We start from the raw sequence: 17,447 nt of genomic DNA, 5'->3' as shown, positions 1-17,447 counted from the left end.
AATCATAGCAGTCAGGGGAAGCTGCATAGAGGAGTGGGAGAAAACAGGACCCAGTTGCTGAGATGTGTCAGTGACAACTTTGAAGGCTTGGATTATAGAGGCCCACTGAAGGATTTACAGTAAGGGAGAGGCATTTTTATTTTTTGTTTGTTTTAGAAAGGTTAAAGTATCCTGCTGTTGTTATGCAACTAAAGGCTGTCCACATGGAAATCTTCAGCCATGGGTTGAAAACACCAAACTCAGAATATAGAACTCAAAAGGGAAGTCGCAGCTGGAGTTACAGATTTGGGGGACCAGTGCTGAGTGGGTAGTCAGGACCCCATGAATGACCTGTTTTCAAGTAGAATGCAGTAACGGAAGTCTAAGACCTAAATTTGGGGTGTGCTAACATTCAAGGAGATTGGAGGAGGAAGAGAGGTAAGGAAAGGACAATGACTTTGGTGGAGAGAGAAGGAAAACTGTAATCTTAACAAAAAACAAAGAAGAGGAGCTTGGGAGAAGGTTACCAACAGTGTAAAATCTTTTAGAGAAGGTAAAAGAAAAGCCTGAGAAGATCAGTGGCTTCAGTGATTATTGAAAGTGAAAGTGAAGTAGCTCAGTTGTGTCTGACTCTTTGCGACCTTGTGGACTGTATAGCCTACCAGACTCCTCCCTCCATGGGATTCTCCAGGCAAGAATACTGGAGTGGGTTGCCACTTCCTTCTCCAGGGGATCTTCCCGACCCAGGGATCGAACCCTGGTCTCCCGCATTGCAGGCAGACGCTTTAACCTCTGAGCCACCAGGGAAGCCCAGTGATTATTAGGCTTTGAGAATTTAATTTCCTTTTGTTAATTGATTTACTAATACATTATATTCAGGTGTGGGTCAGTATATAAGAAAATTGCTATTGCACAAATTGTTATTGCACTTAAAATGTACAACCTTTTGACAAATACAGAATTTCTTTTCTTAAAAGTCTAATAGGCAACAGGGAGAGGAAAATTAAGTACACTTTATATGTCTGCAAACTTAGATTCAAATCCTAGGTTTAATATAGATATGTGACCTTTGGAAAATTAATACTTTCTCTGTTGGAGCCTTGGTTTTCTCATATATAAAATGGATTCAACATTGATTGAATGAAGTAATACAGTGCTTGGCACATAGTAAGAACTTTAACATAATAACTTTCTGCTCCCTCCTTTTTAATTTTTTTAAATTGAAGTACAGTTGATTTACAGTATTTTATAGTCTTTTTTTTTTCCATTTTCTGAGAAAATATGCTATTTGATAATTTTATGATTCTACTTATCCTGAATTCAGTTTTGTATTAGTGAAATGAATACACTTACCACAGGTAGATAGTATCCAGTTTTTGTTTTCAATTTAAAGTGAATAAATGTCTAATGATGTTCGATTGAAGCTATGTTAGTTTTGTTTTTTTTAAACTAACTGTGCTTTAATTTATATTAGAAAAGAATAAGTGATGTTCTTCAATAGGATTAGTTTTAAATTGGTGAGAAAAGTAGAAACCAGTGTACCCTCAAGCTCATTCTAATCTCAATGAATTTTGTTTCATGAGTAGTAGATATTAACAGATTTATTTTTAATTGCATACAGTAATTCAACTGAGAAGCAAGAGTCTGTGCAGTTAGCAGTGAGAACAGCAGAAAAGCTCCTTAAAGAACTAAAACCTCAGACTGTTCAGGGTCAAGTACAGCTTCGCATAATGGAAAACTATTGCCTGATGGCCACCAAACAGAAATCTAATGTGGAGCAGGCATTGAATACCTTCACCGAAATAGCAGCATCTGAGGTTAGTAGATGTTCTTTTTCAACTTCACATGTTACCTTTCCTTGCTGTGTTTAGTCGCATAGTTGTGTCCAGCTCTTTGCAACCCCATGAACTGTAGCCTGCCAGGCTCCTCTGTCCGTGGGGATTCTCCAGTCAAGAATACTGCAGTGGGTTGCCATGCCCTCCTCCAGGGGAGCCTTCCCAACCCAGGGATCAAACCCAGGTCTTCCACCTTGCAGGCAGATTCTTTACCATGTACTCCACCAGTACCTTTCCTTGGTAGTGTAGAAATATGTGTTTTTATTAGTTGTTTATTTTCTGAAGATTGACTTCATTATTTACAATTATTAAAAATTAGGTATACAGTTTGGTATGATTTTCCATCAGGCACCTTTGTTTTCACAAGAGGCATTGTTACATGCTTACGTGTTGTTATCAGTTCAGTTCAGTCGCTCAGTCGTGTCCAACTGTTTGTGACCCCATGGACTGCAGCACGCCAAGCCTCCCTGTCCATCACCAACTCCCAGAGTTCACTCAAACTCATGTCCATTGAGTTAGTGATGCCATCCAACCATCTCATCCTCTGTCATCCCCTTTTCCTCCCACCTTCAGTCTTTCCAGCATCCAGGTCTTTTCAAATGAGTCAGTTCTTCACATCAAGTGGCCAGGGTATTGGAGTTTCAGCTTTAACATCAGTCCTTCCAATGAATATTCAGGACTGATTTCCTTTAGGATGGACTGGTTGGATCTCCTTGCTATCCAAGGGATTCTCAAGAGTCTTCTCCAACACCACAGTTCAAAAGCATCATTTCTTCAGTGCTCAGCTTTCTTTCTAGTCCAACTCTCACATCCATACATGACTACTGGAAAAGCCATAGCTTTAACTAGACGGACCTTTGTTGACAAAATAATGTCTTTGCTTTGTAATATGCTGTCTAGGTTGGTCATAACTTTTCTTCCAAGGAGCAAGAATCTTTTAATTTCATGGCTGCAGTCACCATCTGAAGTGATTTTGGAGCCCCCAAAAGTAAAGTCAGCCACTGTTTCTCCGTCTATTTGCCATGAAGTGATGGGACTGGATGCCATGATCTTAGTTTTCTTACTGTTGAGTTTTAAACCAACTTTTTCACTCTGTTCTTTCACTTTAATCAAGAGACTCTTTAGTTCTTCACTTTCTGCCATAAGGGTGGTGTCATCTGCATATCTGAGGTTATTGATATTTCTCCTGGCAATCTTGATTCCAGCTTGTGCTTCATCCAGTCCAGCATTTCTCATGATGTACTCTGCATAGAAGTTAAATAAGCAGGGTGAACAATATACAGCCTTGATGTACTCCTTTCCTGAATGGAACCAGTCTGTTGTTCCATGTCCAGTTCTAACTGTTGCTTCTTGACCTGCATACAGATTTCTCAGGAGGCAGGTCAGGTGGTCTGGTATTCCCATCTCTTTCAGAATTTTCCACAGTTTGTTGTGATCCACATACTCAAAAGCTTTGGCATAGTCAATGAAGCAGATGTTTTTCTGGAACTCTCTTGCTTTTTTGTTTTTTTTTTTTTTCAGTGAAGCATATTAGGTTTATTTTCTAACTCAAAAGAAAAGTTTTTATCATTTTACCATTAAATATAATTTTTCTGTAAGTTTTGGGGATATTTTTCTCAGATTAAAGATGTTTCTTCCTATCTGATTTTTTTTATTTTTTTTTTAAATTTTATTTTATTTTTAAACTTTACATAATTGTATTAGTTTTGCCAAATATCAAAATGAACCTATCACAGGTATACATGTGCTCCCCATCCTGAACCCTCCTCCCTCCTCCCTCCCCATACCATCCCTCTGGGTCGTCCCAGTGCACTAGCCTCAAGCATCCAGTATCGTGCATTGAACCTGGACTGGCATCTCGTTTCATACATGATATTTTACATGTTTCAATGCCATTCTCCCAAATCTTCCCACCCTCTCCCTCTCCCACAGAGTCCATAAGACTGTTCCATACATCAGTGTCTCTTTTGCTGTCTCGTACACAGGGTTATTGTTACCATCTTTCTAAATTCCATATATATGCGTTAGTATACTGTATTGGTGTTTTTCCTTCTGGCTTACTTCACTCTGTATAATAGGCTCCAGTTTCATCCACCTCATTAGAACTGATTCAAATGTATTCTTTTTAATGGCTGAGTAATACTCCATTGTGTATATGTACCACAGCTTTCTTATCCATTCATCTGCTGATGGACATCTAGGTTGCTTCCATGTCCTGGCTATTATAAACAGTGCTGCGATGAACATTGGGGTACACGTGTCTCTTTCCCTTCTGGTTTCCTCAGTGTGTATGCCCAGCAATGGGATTGCTGGATCATAAGGCAGTTCTATTTCCAGTTTTTTAAGGAATCTCCACACTGTTCTCCATAGTGGCTGTACTAGTTTGCATTCCCACCAACAGTGTAAGAGGGTTCCCTTTCCTCCACACCCTCTCCAACATTTATTATTTGTAGACTTTTGGATCGCAGCCATTCTGACTGGTGTGAAATGGTACCTCATAATGGTTTTGATTTGCATTTTTCTGATAATGAGTGATGTTGAGCATCTTTTCATGTGTTTGTTAGCCATCTGTATGTCTTCTTTGGAGAAATGTCTATTTAGTTCTTTGGCCCATTTTTTGATTGGGTCATTTATTTTTCTGGAGTTGAGCTGTAGGAGTTGCTTGTATATTTTTGAGATTAGTTGTTTGTCAGTTGCTTCATTTGCTATTATTTTCTCCCATTCTGAAGGCTGTCTTTTCACCTTGATGATAGTTTCCTTTGATGTGCAGAAGCTTTTAAGGTTAATTAGGTCCCATTTGTTTATTTTTGCTTTTATTTCCGATATTCTGGGAGGTGGGTCATAGAGGATCCTGCTGTGATGTATGTCAGAGAGTGTTTTGCCTATGTTCTCCTCTAGGAGTTATATAGTTTCTGGTCTTCTGTTTAGATCTTTAATCCATTTTGAGTTTATTTTTGTGTATGGTGTTAGAAAGTGTTCTAGTTTCATTCTTTTACAAGTGGTTGACCAGATTTCCCAGCACCACTTGTTAAAGAGATTGTCTTTAATCCATTGTATATTCTTGCCTCCTTTGTCAAAGATAAGGTGTCCATATGTGCATGGATTTATCTCTGGGCTTTCTATTTTGTTCCATTGATCTATATTTCTGTCTTTGTGCCAGTACCATACTGTCTTGATAACTGTGGCTTTGTAGTAGAGCCTGAAGTCAGGTAGGTTGATTCCTCCAGTTCCATTCTTCTTTCTCAAGATCGCTTTGGCTATTCGAGGTTTTTTGTATTTCCATACAAATTGTGAAATTATTTGTTCTAGCTCTGTGAAGAATACTGTTGGTAGCTTGATAGGGATTGCATTGAATCTATAAATTGCTTTGGGTAGTATACTCATTTTCACTATATTGATTCTTCCAATCCATGAACATGGTATATTTCTCCATCTATTAGTGTCCTCTTTGATTTCTTTCACCAGTGTTTTATAGTTTTCTATATATAGGTCTTTAGTTTCTTTAGGTAGATATATTCCTAAGTATTTTATTCTTTCCATTGCAATGGTGAATGGAATTGTTTCCTTAATTTCTCTTTCTGTTTTCTCATTATTAGTGTATAGGAATGCAAGGGATTTCTGTGTGTTGATTTTATATCCTGCAACTTTACTATAGTCATTGATTAGTTGTGGTAATTTTCTGGTGGAGTCTTTAGGGTTTTCTATGTAGAGGATCATGTCATCTGCAAATAGTGAGAGTTTTACTTCTTCTTTTCCAATTTGGATTCCTTTTATTTCTTTTTCTGCTCTGATTGCTGTGGCCAAAACTCTGTTGAATAGTAATGGTGAAAGTGGGCACCCTTGTCTTGTTCCTGACTTTAGAGGAAATGCTTTCAATTTTTCACCATTGAGGATAATGTTTGCTGTGGGTTTGTCATATATAGCTTTTATTATGTTGAGGTATGTTCCTTCTATTCCTGCTTTCTGGAGAGTTTTTATCATAAATGGATGTTGAATTTTGTCAAAGGCTTTCTCTGCATCTATTGAGATAATCATATGGTTTTTATTTTTCAATTTGTTAATGTGGTGTATTACATTGATTGATTTGCGGATATTGAAGAATCCTTGCATCCCTGGGATAAAGCCCACTTGGTCATGGTGTATGATCTTTTTAATGTGTTGTTGGATTCTGATTGCTAGAATTTTGTTAAGGATTTTTGCATCTATGTTCATCAGTGATATTGGCCTGTAGTTTTCTTTTTTTGTGGGATCTTTGTCGGGTTTTGGTATTAGGGTGATGGTGGCCTCATGGAATGAGTTTGGAAGTTTACCTTCCTCTGCAATTTTCTGGAAGAGTTTGAGCAGGATAGGTGTTAGCTCTTCTCTAAATTTTTGGTAGAATTCAGCTGTGAAGCCGTCTGGACCTGGGCTTTTGTTTGCTGGAAGATTTTTTATTACAGTTTCAATTTCCGTGCTTGTGATGGGTCTGTTAAGATTTTCTATTTCTTCCTGGTTAAAAATTCCAACATATGTAGGCTGAACAACACGCTGCTGAATAACCAACAAATCACAGAAGAAATCAAAAAAGAAATCAAAATTTGCATAGAAACGAATGAAAATGAAAACACAACAACCCAAATGGGACACGGTAAAAGCAGTCCTAAGGGGAAAGTTCATAGCAATACAGGCACACCTCAAGAAACAAGAAAAAAGTCAAATAAATAACCTAACTCTACACCTAAAGCAACTAGAAAAGGAAGAAATGAAGAACCCCAGGGTTAGTAGAAGGAAAGAAATCTTAAAAATTAGGGCAGAAATAAATGCAAAAGAAACAAAAGAGACCACAGCAAAAATCAACAAAGCCAAAAGCTGGTTCTTTGAAAGGATAAATAAAATTGACAAACCATTAGCCAGACTCATCAAGAGACAAAGGGAGAAAAATCAAATCAATAAAATTAGAAATGAAAATGGAGAGATCACAACAGACAACACACAAATACAAAGGATCATAAGAGACTACTATCAACAATTATATGCCAATAAAATGGCCAACGTGGAAGAAATGGACAAATTCTTAGAAAAGTACAACTCTCTTGCTTTTTTGATGATCCAGCCAATGTTGGCAATTTGATCTCTGGTTCCTCTGCCTTTTCTAAAACCAGCTTGAACATCTGGAAGTTCATGGTTCATATACTATTAAAGCCTGGTTTGGAGAATTTTGAGCATTACTTTACTAGTGTGTGAGATGCGTGCAATTGTGTGGTAGTTTGAGCATTTTTTGGCATTGCCTTTCTTTGGGATTGGAATGAAAACTGACCTTCTCCAGTCCTGTGGCCACTGCTGAGTTTTCCAAATTTGCTAGCATATTGAGTGCAGCACTTTCACAGCATCATCTTTTAGGGTTTGAAATAGCTCTACTGGAATTCCATCACCTCCACTCACTTTGTTCGTAGTGATGTTTCTAAGGCCCACTTGACTTCACATTGAGGATGTCTGGCTCTAGGTGAGTGATCACACCATCGTGAGTATCTGGGTCATGAAGATCTTTTTTATATAGTTCTTCTGTGTATTCTTGCCATCTCTTCTTAATATCTTCTGCTTCTGTTAGGTCCATACCATTTCTGTCCTTTATTGTGCTCATCTTTGTATGAAAAGTTCCCTTGGAATCTCTAATTTTCTTGAAGAGATCTCTAGTCTTTCCCATTTTATTGTTTTCCACTATTTCTTTGCATTGATCACTGAAGAAAGGCTTTCTTATCTCTCCTTGCTATTCTTTGGAACTCTGTATTCAAATGTGTTGTTATACTCTGTATTCAAATGTGTTGTTATATTTATTTCTATTACAATGGTGAGTTCTAGAGAAGGCAAATTCTGCAGGAGGGCCAAAATTAATTCCCAAGGGAATGGTTTTATCATCTATGTTATAGGTATAGCCTAGGTTAACCTACTAAGTGAAAATAAATACCTGAGTGCCTTGATATCTCCTTTTCACTTATGTGAACCTGAAATTTTTCCAGCTCTAAGGACTAAATGAGATCAGTACTGACAACTTGTAATTCAGTCATGCAAATAATACTACTATTCTTTAGCAAGACTGTTATCACCCCCTGCAGCAGTAATAATAATATTTAACAATAATGAATTTTATTGTTAGATCAAAGACTCTCTTTTCACCCCATTCAAATCCACCACCCTTGCTACCCTCTGGGCCATCTATTTTCCCTTCTCTCATACAGTGCTCTACTCTCCAGTTACTTGTTATTAAGGAAAGAATCCTAGGTACCCATTCCATCAATGGGGTTCCCTGGTGTCTCAGTGGTAAATAATCCACTTGCCAATGCAGAAGACATGGGTTTGATCCCTGGTTCAGGAAGACGCCCTGGAGAAGGAAATGGCAACCCACTCCCATATTCTTGCCTGGGAAACCTCATGGACAGAGGAGCCTAGTGGGCTATAGTCCATGGGGTCACAAAGAGTCGTACATGACTTAGTGACTAAACAACAGCTCCATCGACAGTTGGTCATAGCTAGTTCTAAGTATACACTAGTTATGTTCTTCCACCATGAAAGACTAGTAATTTGGGGCCTCTCAGAGGATATACAGAATTTTGCTATATTTTCTTCTGGTTCAAAGATCACAGTGACAACAATAAACCAAAACAACAATAAACCAAAACCCTTTGCTGACCCCTTCCCCTGCCTCTCAGGACCCTGGAGGGCTTTGGAACACCTACAGCTCCTGTTGGTACTTGGGTGCAGGTATCCTTGGTGGCACTTGACCACCACCCTCAGTCCTCCTGGGAACAAAACAGCAAGGCAGCAGCTACACAGTTCCACCCTCACGCCGAGCTTCTGCTGGCATTCAAAGAGTGTTCTCAGGGGTTGTGCTCAGTAGAATTGACTGTGCGGGAGCAGATGGATGACAGCAGCTGATCCAGAAATAGGACTGTCCTATATCTAAGACAATCTGTAAGAACATGATGAAGCACCATTTCAAGTAAGGTGTCATAGCTACCGAATGTTGTGAAGTAACGTTCTGCCGTGTAAGGTGGTTTTGAACTGTGAGGCTTAAGAGAGAACCCTGAAAGCACTAAGTGACATCACAGGTGTTTCCTAGAAAGACTGTGCCAGTTTTTTTGTTTTGGTGAGACTGCCCCATGTTTTGTCATTCTAAATGTGTGATTAGTAATATTCTGTCCTCAGATCTGCTTGCTGAGCACACTGTCCAAAGACTGATGTATGAATTGAAGTTTCATAAGTGAATTTTATCTTGGCATTTTTCCCTTTTAACTCATAGGCTCTATATATTAAATATAATGAATATTCATTGAGTATCCAGTGGGTGCTAAGCATAGACTCACAAAGAGAAGCCACATATAGTTCCTGTCTTCAAGTTTCTCATAACCTACCAAAGAAGAGACAAGCGTACTGACTGTAATGTAAAGCAAAATCTGTTACATTCTGTTCTAAAGTTGCAAATAAAAGTGCTGTAGGGGACAGTATAAGGAGAGCTGAGAGACCTTTTCTGTGGAGGAAGTTATGATATAAGAAAAACCAGGATAAACTGCATTTTCACAGGCAGAGATGGAAGAAGTATATTCTAAGTTAAGGGGAAAATGTGAACAAAGGCAGGGAGGCCGTGAAGCATAGGGTATATCCGCAGCCCTGTGTGGCATTCAGATTGATTGAAAAACAGGGATGTGTCAGGAAGACATGAGGGGAAAGAGTGGAAGATGCATTAAACCCAAGCTGAAATGGTCCACTTCCTTTCTTTCCCTCATCTTGAACTATAAAGGTACATCATTTATAACAGAGCTATAGCGCCTTTTGTGCTATAAAGTTGTTGCACTTTCGAGTGACAGAGAGAGAGAAGGTGGTACAGATATCCTGAGAGAGAACATCTTAGGATGTCTCCACCAGAAAAGGTATCATGGGTCCAGTGCAGGGGTTGGAATGCAGGTGTGCAGTATTAAAAACCATTCTTCAGTTCACTCAGGAGTGATCAAGCTGTGAGGAATTGATTAATTCTAATTAAACTCAAGGTATGTAAATTTTAAATCAGGGAGCTCACTTTAAATGTATAGTGTTGGATATTTTTAGTATGTGAATAGATCTGGGCATTTTTTCAGGACCCCTCTCTTTGTGAGCTATCCTAGGATTTGACAGACAAATACATATTAAGTCTTTATTTATTATACTTTCCTACCTAGCCCACCTGGGATAAGGGTACAGTTCAGTAATTAATAATATCCCACATGTCTTCAAAATCCTTACCAAATTGGTTATATTTGGCATTCACATAAAACCCTTTCTGTCACTCCTTAATTAGAACAAATTACACATTGGAACTTTAACAGAGTGTCTGAAGAACTATGGAGGTTCATAACATTGTACAGGAGGTGGTAACCAAAACCATCCCCAAGAAAAAGAAATGCAACAAGGCAAAATGGTTGCCTGAGGAGGCCTTATAAATAGCTGAGAAAAGAAGAGGTAAAAAAGGCAAAGGAGACAGGAAAATATGCACCCATCTGAATGCAGAGTTCCAAAGAATAGCAGGGAGAGATAAAAGAGTGTTCTTAAGTGAACAATGCAGAGAAATAGAGGAAAACAATAGAATGGGAAAGACTAGAGACCTCTTCAAAAAGATTAGTCATACCAAGGGAACATTTCATGCAAAGATGGGCACAATAAAGAATAGAAATGGTAAGGACCTAACAGAAGCAGAAGACATTAAGAAGAGCTGGCAGGAATACACAGAAGAATTGTACAGAAAAAGGTCTTAATGACCAAATTAAGGTCATTAAGATAACCACGATTGTGTGGTTACTCACCTAGAGCCAGACATCCCTAGAGTGTGAAGCTAAGTGGGCCTTAGGAAGCATTACTGTGAACAAAGTTAGTGAAGGTGAAGGAATTCCAGCAGAGCTGTTTAAAATCCTGAAAGACAATGCTGTTAAAGTGCTGCATCAATATACCATCTATTTGGAAAACTCAGCAGTGGCCGTGGTACTGGAAAAGGTCTGTTTTCATTTCAATCCCAAAGAATATTCAAACTACCACAGTTGCACTCATTTCACACGCTAGCAAGGTAATGCTCAAAAACCTTCAAGCTAGGCTTCAACAGTACATGAACTGAGAACTTCCAGATATACAAGCTGGATTTAGAAAAGGCAGAGGAACCAGAGATCAAATTGCCAGCATCCGCTGGATCATAGAAAAAGAGAATTCCAGAAATTCTCATTTGACTTCATTTGCTTCATGAAGTCAAATGCTTCATTTGACTATGTTAAAGCCTTTGACTGTGCAGATCACAACAGACTGTGGAAAATTCTTAAAGAGATAGAAATACCACACTACTTTACCTGCCTCCTGAGAATCCTGTATACAAGACACAAGCAGCACATGGAACCAGACGTGGAACAACGGACTGGTTCAAAATTGAGAAAGGAGTGCACCAAGGCTGTATATTGTCACCCTGTTTATTCAACTTATATGTAGAGTACATCATGTGAAATACTGGGGTGGATGAAGCACAAGCTAGAATCAAGATTGCCTGGAGAAACAATCTCAGATATGCAGATGACACCACCCTCATGGCAGAAAGTGAAGAGGAACTAAAGAGCCTCTTGATGAAGGTGAAAGAGGACAGTGGCTTAAAAAAAAACCTAGCTTAAAACTCAACATGCAGAAAACTAACATCATGACATCTGGTCCCATCACTTTATGGCAAATAGAAGGGGAAACAATGGAAACGGTGACAGAGTTTATTTTCTTGGGCTCCAAAATCGCTGTGAACCGTGACTGCAGTCATGAAATTAAGATGCTTGCTCTGGAAGAAAAGCTACGACAAACCTAAACAGTGTATTAAAAAGCAGAGACATCACTTTGCTGACAAAGGTCTGTATAATCAAAGCTATGGTTTTTCCAGTGGTCATGTACAGATGTGAGAATTAGACCATAAAGAAGGCTGAGCACCAAAGAATTGATGCTTTCAAACTGTGCGACTTATGAAGACTCTCTGAGAGTTCCTTGAAGAGCATGGAGATCAAACCAGTCAATCCTAAAGGAAATCAACCCTGAATATTCATTGGAAGGACTGATGCTAAAACTGAAATTCCAGTGTTTTAGAGTCAACCATGTCCAGGAAGAATAGAGAGTCCAAGACAGAATATACCCAAGAAGGAACAAACACACCAAGGCACATGATAATCAAACTGATAAAAATTAAAGACAAAGATAAATTATTAAAAGCAACAAGTGAAAAAAGACAAATAACATCCAAAGAAAAACCCATAAGGTTATCAGCCAGTTACTCAATTGACACCCAGCATAGGAGCACCTCAATATGTAAGCTGAATACTAACACAGGGAGAAATTGACAGTAACACAATAATAGTGGGGGACTTTAATACCCCACTTTTACCAATGGACAGATCATCCAAAAAGAATATCGATAAGGAAACACAGGCCTTAAAATGATACTTTTCACAAGTTGGACTTAACTGATATTTATAGAGCATTCTATCCAAAAGCAGCAGACTACACATTTTTCTCAAGTGTATGCAGAACATTCTCCAGGATTGAGCACATATTGGGCTATAACGCGAGCCTTGGTAAATTTAAGAAAATCAAAATCATAACAAACATCTTTTCTGATCACAATGCTATGAGATTAGAAATAAACTACAATTAAAAAAAAACTCTTAAGAAACACAAAGAGGTGGTGGATAAACAATATGCTACTAAACAACCACTGGATCACTGGAGAAATCAGAGGAAATGAAAAAAAAAAAAAAAAACGAGACAAGTGAAAATGAAAGGACAGTGGTCCAAAACTTAAGGGATGCAGCAAAGCAGTTGTAAGAGGGAAGTTTATACCAATACAGTCTTAACCTCAAACAAGAAAAATCTCAAGTAAACAACCTAACCTTTCGCCTAAAACAACTAGAGAAAGAAGAAACACAAAACCTAAAGTTAATAAAAGGAGGGAAATCATAAAGATGAGAGCAGAAATAAATGAAATAGAAAAACAACAATTTCAAAATACAATTAAACTAAAAGCTGGTTCTTTGGAAAGATAAACAAGATTGATAAACCTTTAGCCAGACTCATCAAGAAAAACAGGAAGAGGACTCAAATCAGTAAAATTAGAAATGAAAAAGGAGAAGTTACAGTTGACTCCACAGAAATACCAAGAATCATAAGAGACTACTGTGAATAACTGTATGCCAACAAAATGGATAACCGGGAAGAAATGGACAAATTCTTAGAAAGGTAGTCTCCCTAGACTGAACCAGGAAGAAATAGAAAATGTGAACAAACCAATCACCAGCCCTGAAATTGACACTGTGCTTAAAAACCTCCCAACAAACAAAAATCCAGGACCTGACAGCTTCACAGGTGAATTTAGAGAAGAGTTGACACCTATGCTTCTGAACTGTTCCAAAAAGTCTCAGAGGAAAACTTCCCAACTCATTTTATGAAGCCACCATCACCCTGTTAGCAAAACCAAAGATACCACAATAAAAGAAAATTACAAGCCAGTATCACTGATGGACATAGATGTAGAAATTCTCAACAAAATACTAGCAGTCCATATCCAACAATACATTAAAAGATCATACACCATGATAAGTAGGATTCATCCCAGGGATGCAAGGATTTTTCAATATCTGCAAATCAATCAGTGTGGTACACTATATCATCAAATTGAAGAATAAAAACCATATGATCATCTCAATAGATGCAGAAAAGGCTTTTGACAAAGTTCAGCACCCATTTATGATAAAAAATACTCTCCATAAAGTGGGCGTAGAGGGTACATACATCAACATTAAGAAGGCCATATATGACAAACCTACAGCCAGCATCATACTCAGTGATGAAAAGCTGAAAGCATTCCAAGATCAGGACAAGACATGGATGTCCCCTCTCACCACTTTTTAAAAAATTAATTAGCTTATTTTAATTGGAGGATAATTAATTTACAATATTGTGATGTTTTTTTGCCATACATCAACATGAATCAGCCACGGGTGCACATGTGTCCCCCCGATCCTGAACCCCCCCTACCACCCCCCTCCCCACCCCATCCCTCTGGGTTGTCCCAGAGCACTGACTTTGAGTACCCTCCTTCATGCATCTAACTTGCACTGGTCATCTATTTTACATACAGTAATATACATGTCTTAGTGCTGTTCTCGCAAATCATCCCACCCTCGCCTTCTCCCACATAGTCCAAAAGTCTGTTCTTTACATCTCTCTTTTGCTGTCTTGCATATAGAATCATCATTACCATCTTTCTAAATTCCATATGTATGTGTTAATATACTGTATTGATGTTTCTCTTTTTGACCTACTTCACTCTGTATAATGGGTCCAGTTTCATCCACCTCACTGGAACTGACTCAAATGCACTCTTTTTATAGCTGAGTAATACTCCATTGTGTATATGTACCACAACTTGCTTATCCATTCATCTGCCAATGGACATCTAGGTTGCTTCCATGTCTTAGCTATTGTAAACAGTGCTGCAGTGAATATTGGGGTACGTGTGTCTCTTTCAATTCTGGTTTCCTCATGTGTACGCCCAGCAGTGGGATTGCTGGGTCGTATGGCAGTTCTATTTCCAGTTTTTTTAAGGAATCTCTACACTGTTCTCCATAGTGGCTGTGAAAAGTGAAGTGAAAGTGAAAGTCGCTCAGTCATGTCCAACTCTGTGACCCCATGGACAGTGCATGGAATTCTCCAGGCCAGAATAATGGAGGGGTAACCTTTCCCTTCTTCAGAGGATCTTCCCAACCCAGGGAGCAAACCCAAGTCTCCCACACTGCAGGCAGATTCTTTACCAGCTGAGCCACAAGGGAAGCCCAAGAATACTGGAGTGGGTAGCCTATCCCTTCTCCAGTGGATCTTCCTGACCCAGTAATCGAACCCAAGTCTCCTGCATTGCAGGCAGATTCTTTACCAACTGAGCTATCAAGGAAGTCCATACCAGCTTGCATTCCCACCAACAGTGTAAGAGGGTTCCCTTTTCTCCACACCCTCTCCATTATTTATTGTTTGTAGACTTTTTGATGGCAGTCATTCTGACTGGCATGAGATGATGCCTCATTGTGGTTTTGATTTGCATTTCTCTAATAATGAGTAATGTTGAGCATCTTTTCATGTGTTTATTAGCCATCTGTATGTCTTGTTTGGAGAAATGTCTGTTTAGTTCTTTGGCCCACTTTTTGATTTGGGTTGATTCATTTTTCTGGTATTGAGCTGCATCACCATTTTTATTCAACATAGTTTTGGAAGTTCTAACCACAGCAATCAGAGAAGAAAAAGAAGTAAAGGTAATCCAGATTGGAAAAGAAGAAGTTAAACTGTCACTATTTGCAGATGACATGATACTATACATAGAAGACCCTAAAGATGCTACTAGAAAACAACTAGAACTCATCAATGAATTTGGTAAAGTTGGAGGTTACAAAATTAATACACAGAAATCTGTTGCATTTCTACACACTAACAATGAAAGAGCAGAAAGAGAAATTCAAGAAGCAATTCCATTTACCATTAGATCAAAAAGAATAAAATATCTAGAAATAAGCCTACCTAAGGAGACAAAGGATGAGATGGTTGGATGGCATCACCAACTCAATGGACATGGGTTTGGGTAGACTCCAGCAGTTGGTGATAGACAGGGTGGCCTGCCGTGCTGCGGTTCATGGGGTCACAGAGTTGAATATGACTAAGCGACTGAACTGATGATGAAGGAGACAAAAGACCTGTACTCTAAAAACTAGAAGATGCTGATGAAATAAATCAAAAAAGACATAAACAGATGGAAAGATATACCATGTTCATGGATTAGAAGAATCAGATCAGTTGGTCAGTCTTGTCCGACTCTTTGCGACCCATGAATCGCAGCACGCCAGGCCTTCCTGTCCATCACCGATTCCCGGAGTTCACTGAGACTCACGTCCATCAAGTCAGTGATGCCATCCAGCCATCTCATCCTCTGTCGTCCCCTTCTCCTCTTGCACCCAGTCCCTCCCAGCATCAGAGTCTTTTCCAATGAGTCAGCTCTTCACATCAGGTGGCCAAAGTACTGGAGTTTCAGCTTTAGCATCATTCCTTCCAAAGAAATCCCAGGGCTAATCTCCTTCAGAATGGACTGGTTGGATCTCCTTGCAGTCCAAGGGACTCTCAGGAGTCTTCTCCAACACCACAGTTCAAAAGCTTCAATTCTTCAGTGCTCAGCCTTCTTCACAGTCCAACTCTCACATCCATACATGAACACAGGAAAAACCATAGCCTTGACTAGACGAACCTTTGTTGACAAAGTAATGTCTCTGGTTTTGAATATGCTATTTAGGTTGGTCATAACTTTCCTTCCAAGGAGTAAGCGTCTTTTAATTTCATGGCTGCAGTCACCATCTGCAGTGATTTTGGAGCCCAGAAACATAAAGTCTGACACTGTTTGCCCATCTCTTCCCCATGAAGTGATGGGACCAGGTGTCATGATCTTCATTTTCTGAATGTTGAGCTATAAGCCAACTTTTTCACTCTCCACTTTCACTTTCATCAAGAGGCCTTTCAGTTCTTCTTCACTTTCTGCCATAAGGGTGGTGTCATCTGCATATCTGAGGTTATTGATATTTCTCCTGGCAATCTTGATCCCAGCTGTGCTTCCTCCAGCCCAGCATTTCTCATGATGTACTCTGCATATAAGTTAAATAAGCAGGGTGACAATATACAGCCTTGATGTACTCCTTTTCCTATTTGGAACCAGTCTGTTGTTCCACGTCCAGGTTTAACTGTTGCTTCTTGACCTGCATACAGATTTCTCAAGAGGCAGATCAGGTGGTCTGGTATTCCCATCTCTTTCAGAATTTGCCACAGTTTATTTTGATCCACACAGTCAAAGGCTTTGGAATAGTCAATAAGCAGAAATAGATGTTTTTCTGGGACTCTTTTGCTTTTTCCATGATCCAGTGGATGTTGGCAATTTGATCTCTGGTTCCTCTGCCTTTTCTAAAACCAGCTTGAATATCAGGAAGTTCACGGTTCACATATTGCTGAAGCCTGGCTTGGAGAATTTTGAGCATTACTTTACTAGCGTGTGAGATGAGTGCAATTGTGTGGTAGTTTGAGCATTCTTTGGCATTGCCTTTCTTTGGGATTGGAATGAAAACTGACGTTTTCCAGTCCTGTGGCCACTGCTGAGTTTTCCAAATGTGCTGGCATATTGAGTGCAGCACTTTCACAGCATCATCTTTCAGGATTTGGAATAGCTTAACTGGAATTCTATCACCTCCACTAGCAATATTGTCAAAATGACTATGCTACCCAAGGGAATCAACAGAGTCAGTGCAAACCCTATCAAATTACCAATGCTATTTTTCACAGAAATAGAACAAAAAAGTCGCAAAATTTGTATGCAGACACAAAAGACCCCAAATATTCAAAGCAATCTTGAGAAAGAATAAAGCTAGAGGAATCAGGCATCCTGACTTCAGACTATAATACAAAGCTACAGTCATCAAAACAGTATGGTACTGGCACAAAAATAGAAGTATAGATCAATGGAACAGCATACCAAAAAACAGAAATAAGCCTGTGCACCTGTAGTTAATTAATCTGTAACAAAGGAGGCAAAACTAC

General features: G+C 39.0%; 1 protein-coding gene across 3 annotated transcripts in view; it reads left to right on the top strand.

The window, feature by feature from the left end:
• TTC21B (tetratricopeptide repeat domain 21B) overlaps nt 1-17,447 on the top strand; it is a 105,094-nt gene that overhangs the window by 73,308 nt on the left and 14,339 nt on the right. For all 3 annotated transcript variants that reach the window (XR_015152743.1, XR_015152719.1, XM_086370689.1), the window contains one exon: nt 1,601-1,796. Coding sequence is in view for 1 of the 3 variants with exons in the window: in XM_086370689.1 (XP_086226815.1) it covers nt 1,601-1,796 (196 nt within the window). In the remaining 2 variants the exon portion in view is untranslated. The remainder of the gene's footprint in view (nt 1-1,600; nt 1,797-17,447) is intronic.

This window comes from Bos grunniens, chromosome 2, assembly GCF_055505025.1.
Source record: "Bos grunniens cultivar Pamir isolate PY7600 chromosome 2, Bosgru_T2T1.0, whole genome shotgun sequence".
NCBI lineage: Eukaryota > Metazoa > Chordata > Mammalia > Artiodactyla > Bovidae > Bos > Bos grunniens.
Note: the sequence above shows the minus strand (reverse complement) of the source record. Positions and strands in the feature narration are given on the sequence as shown.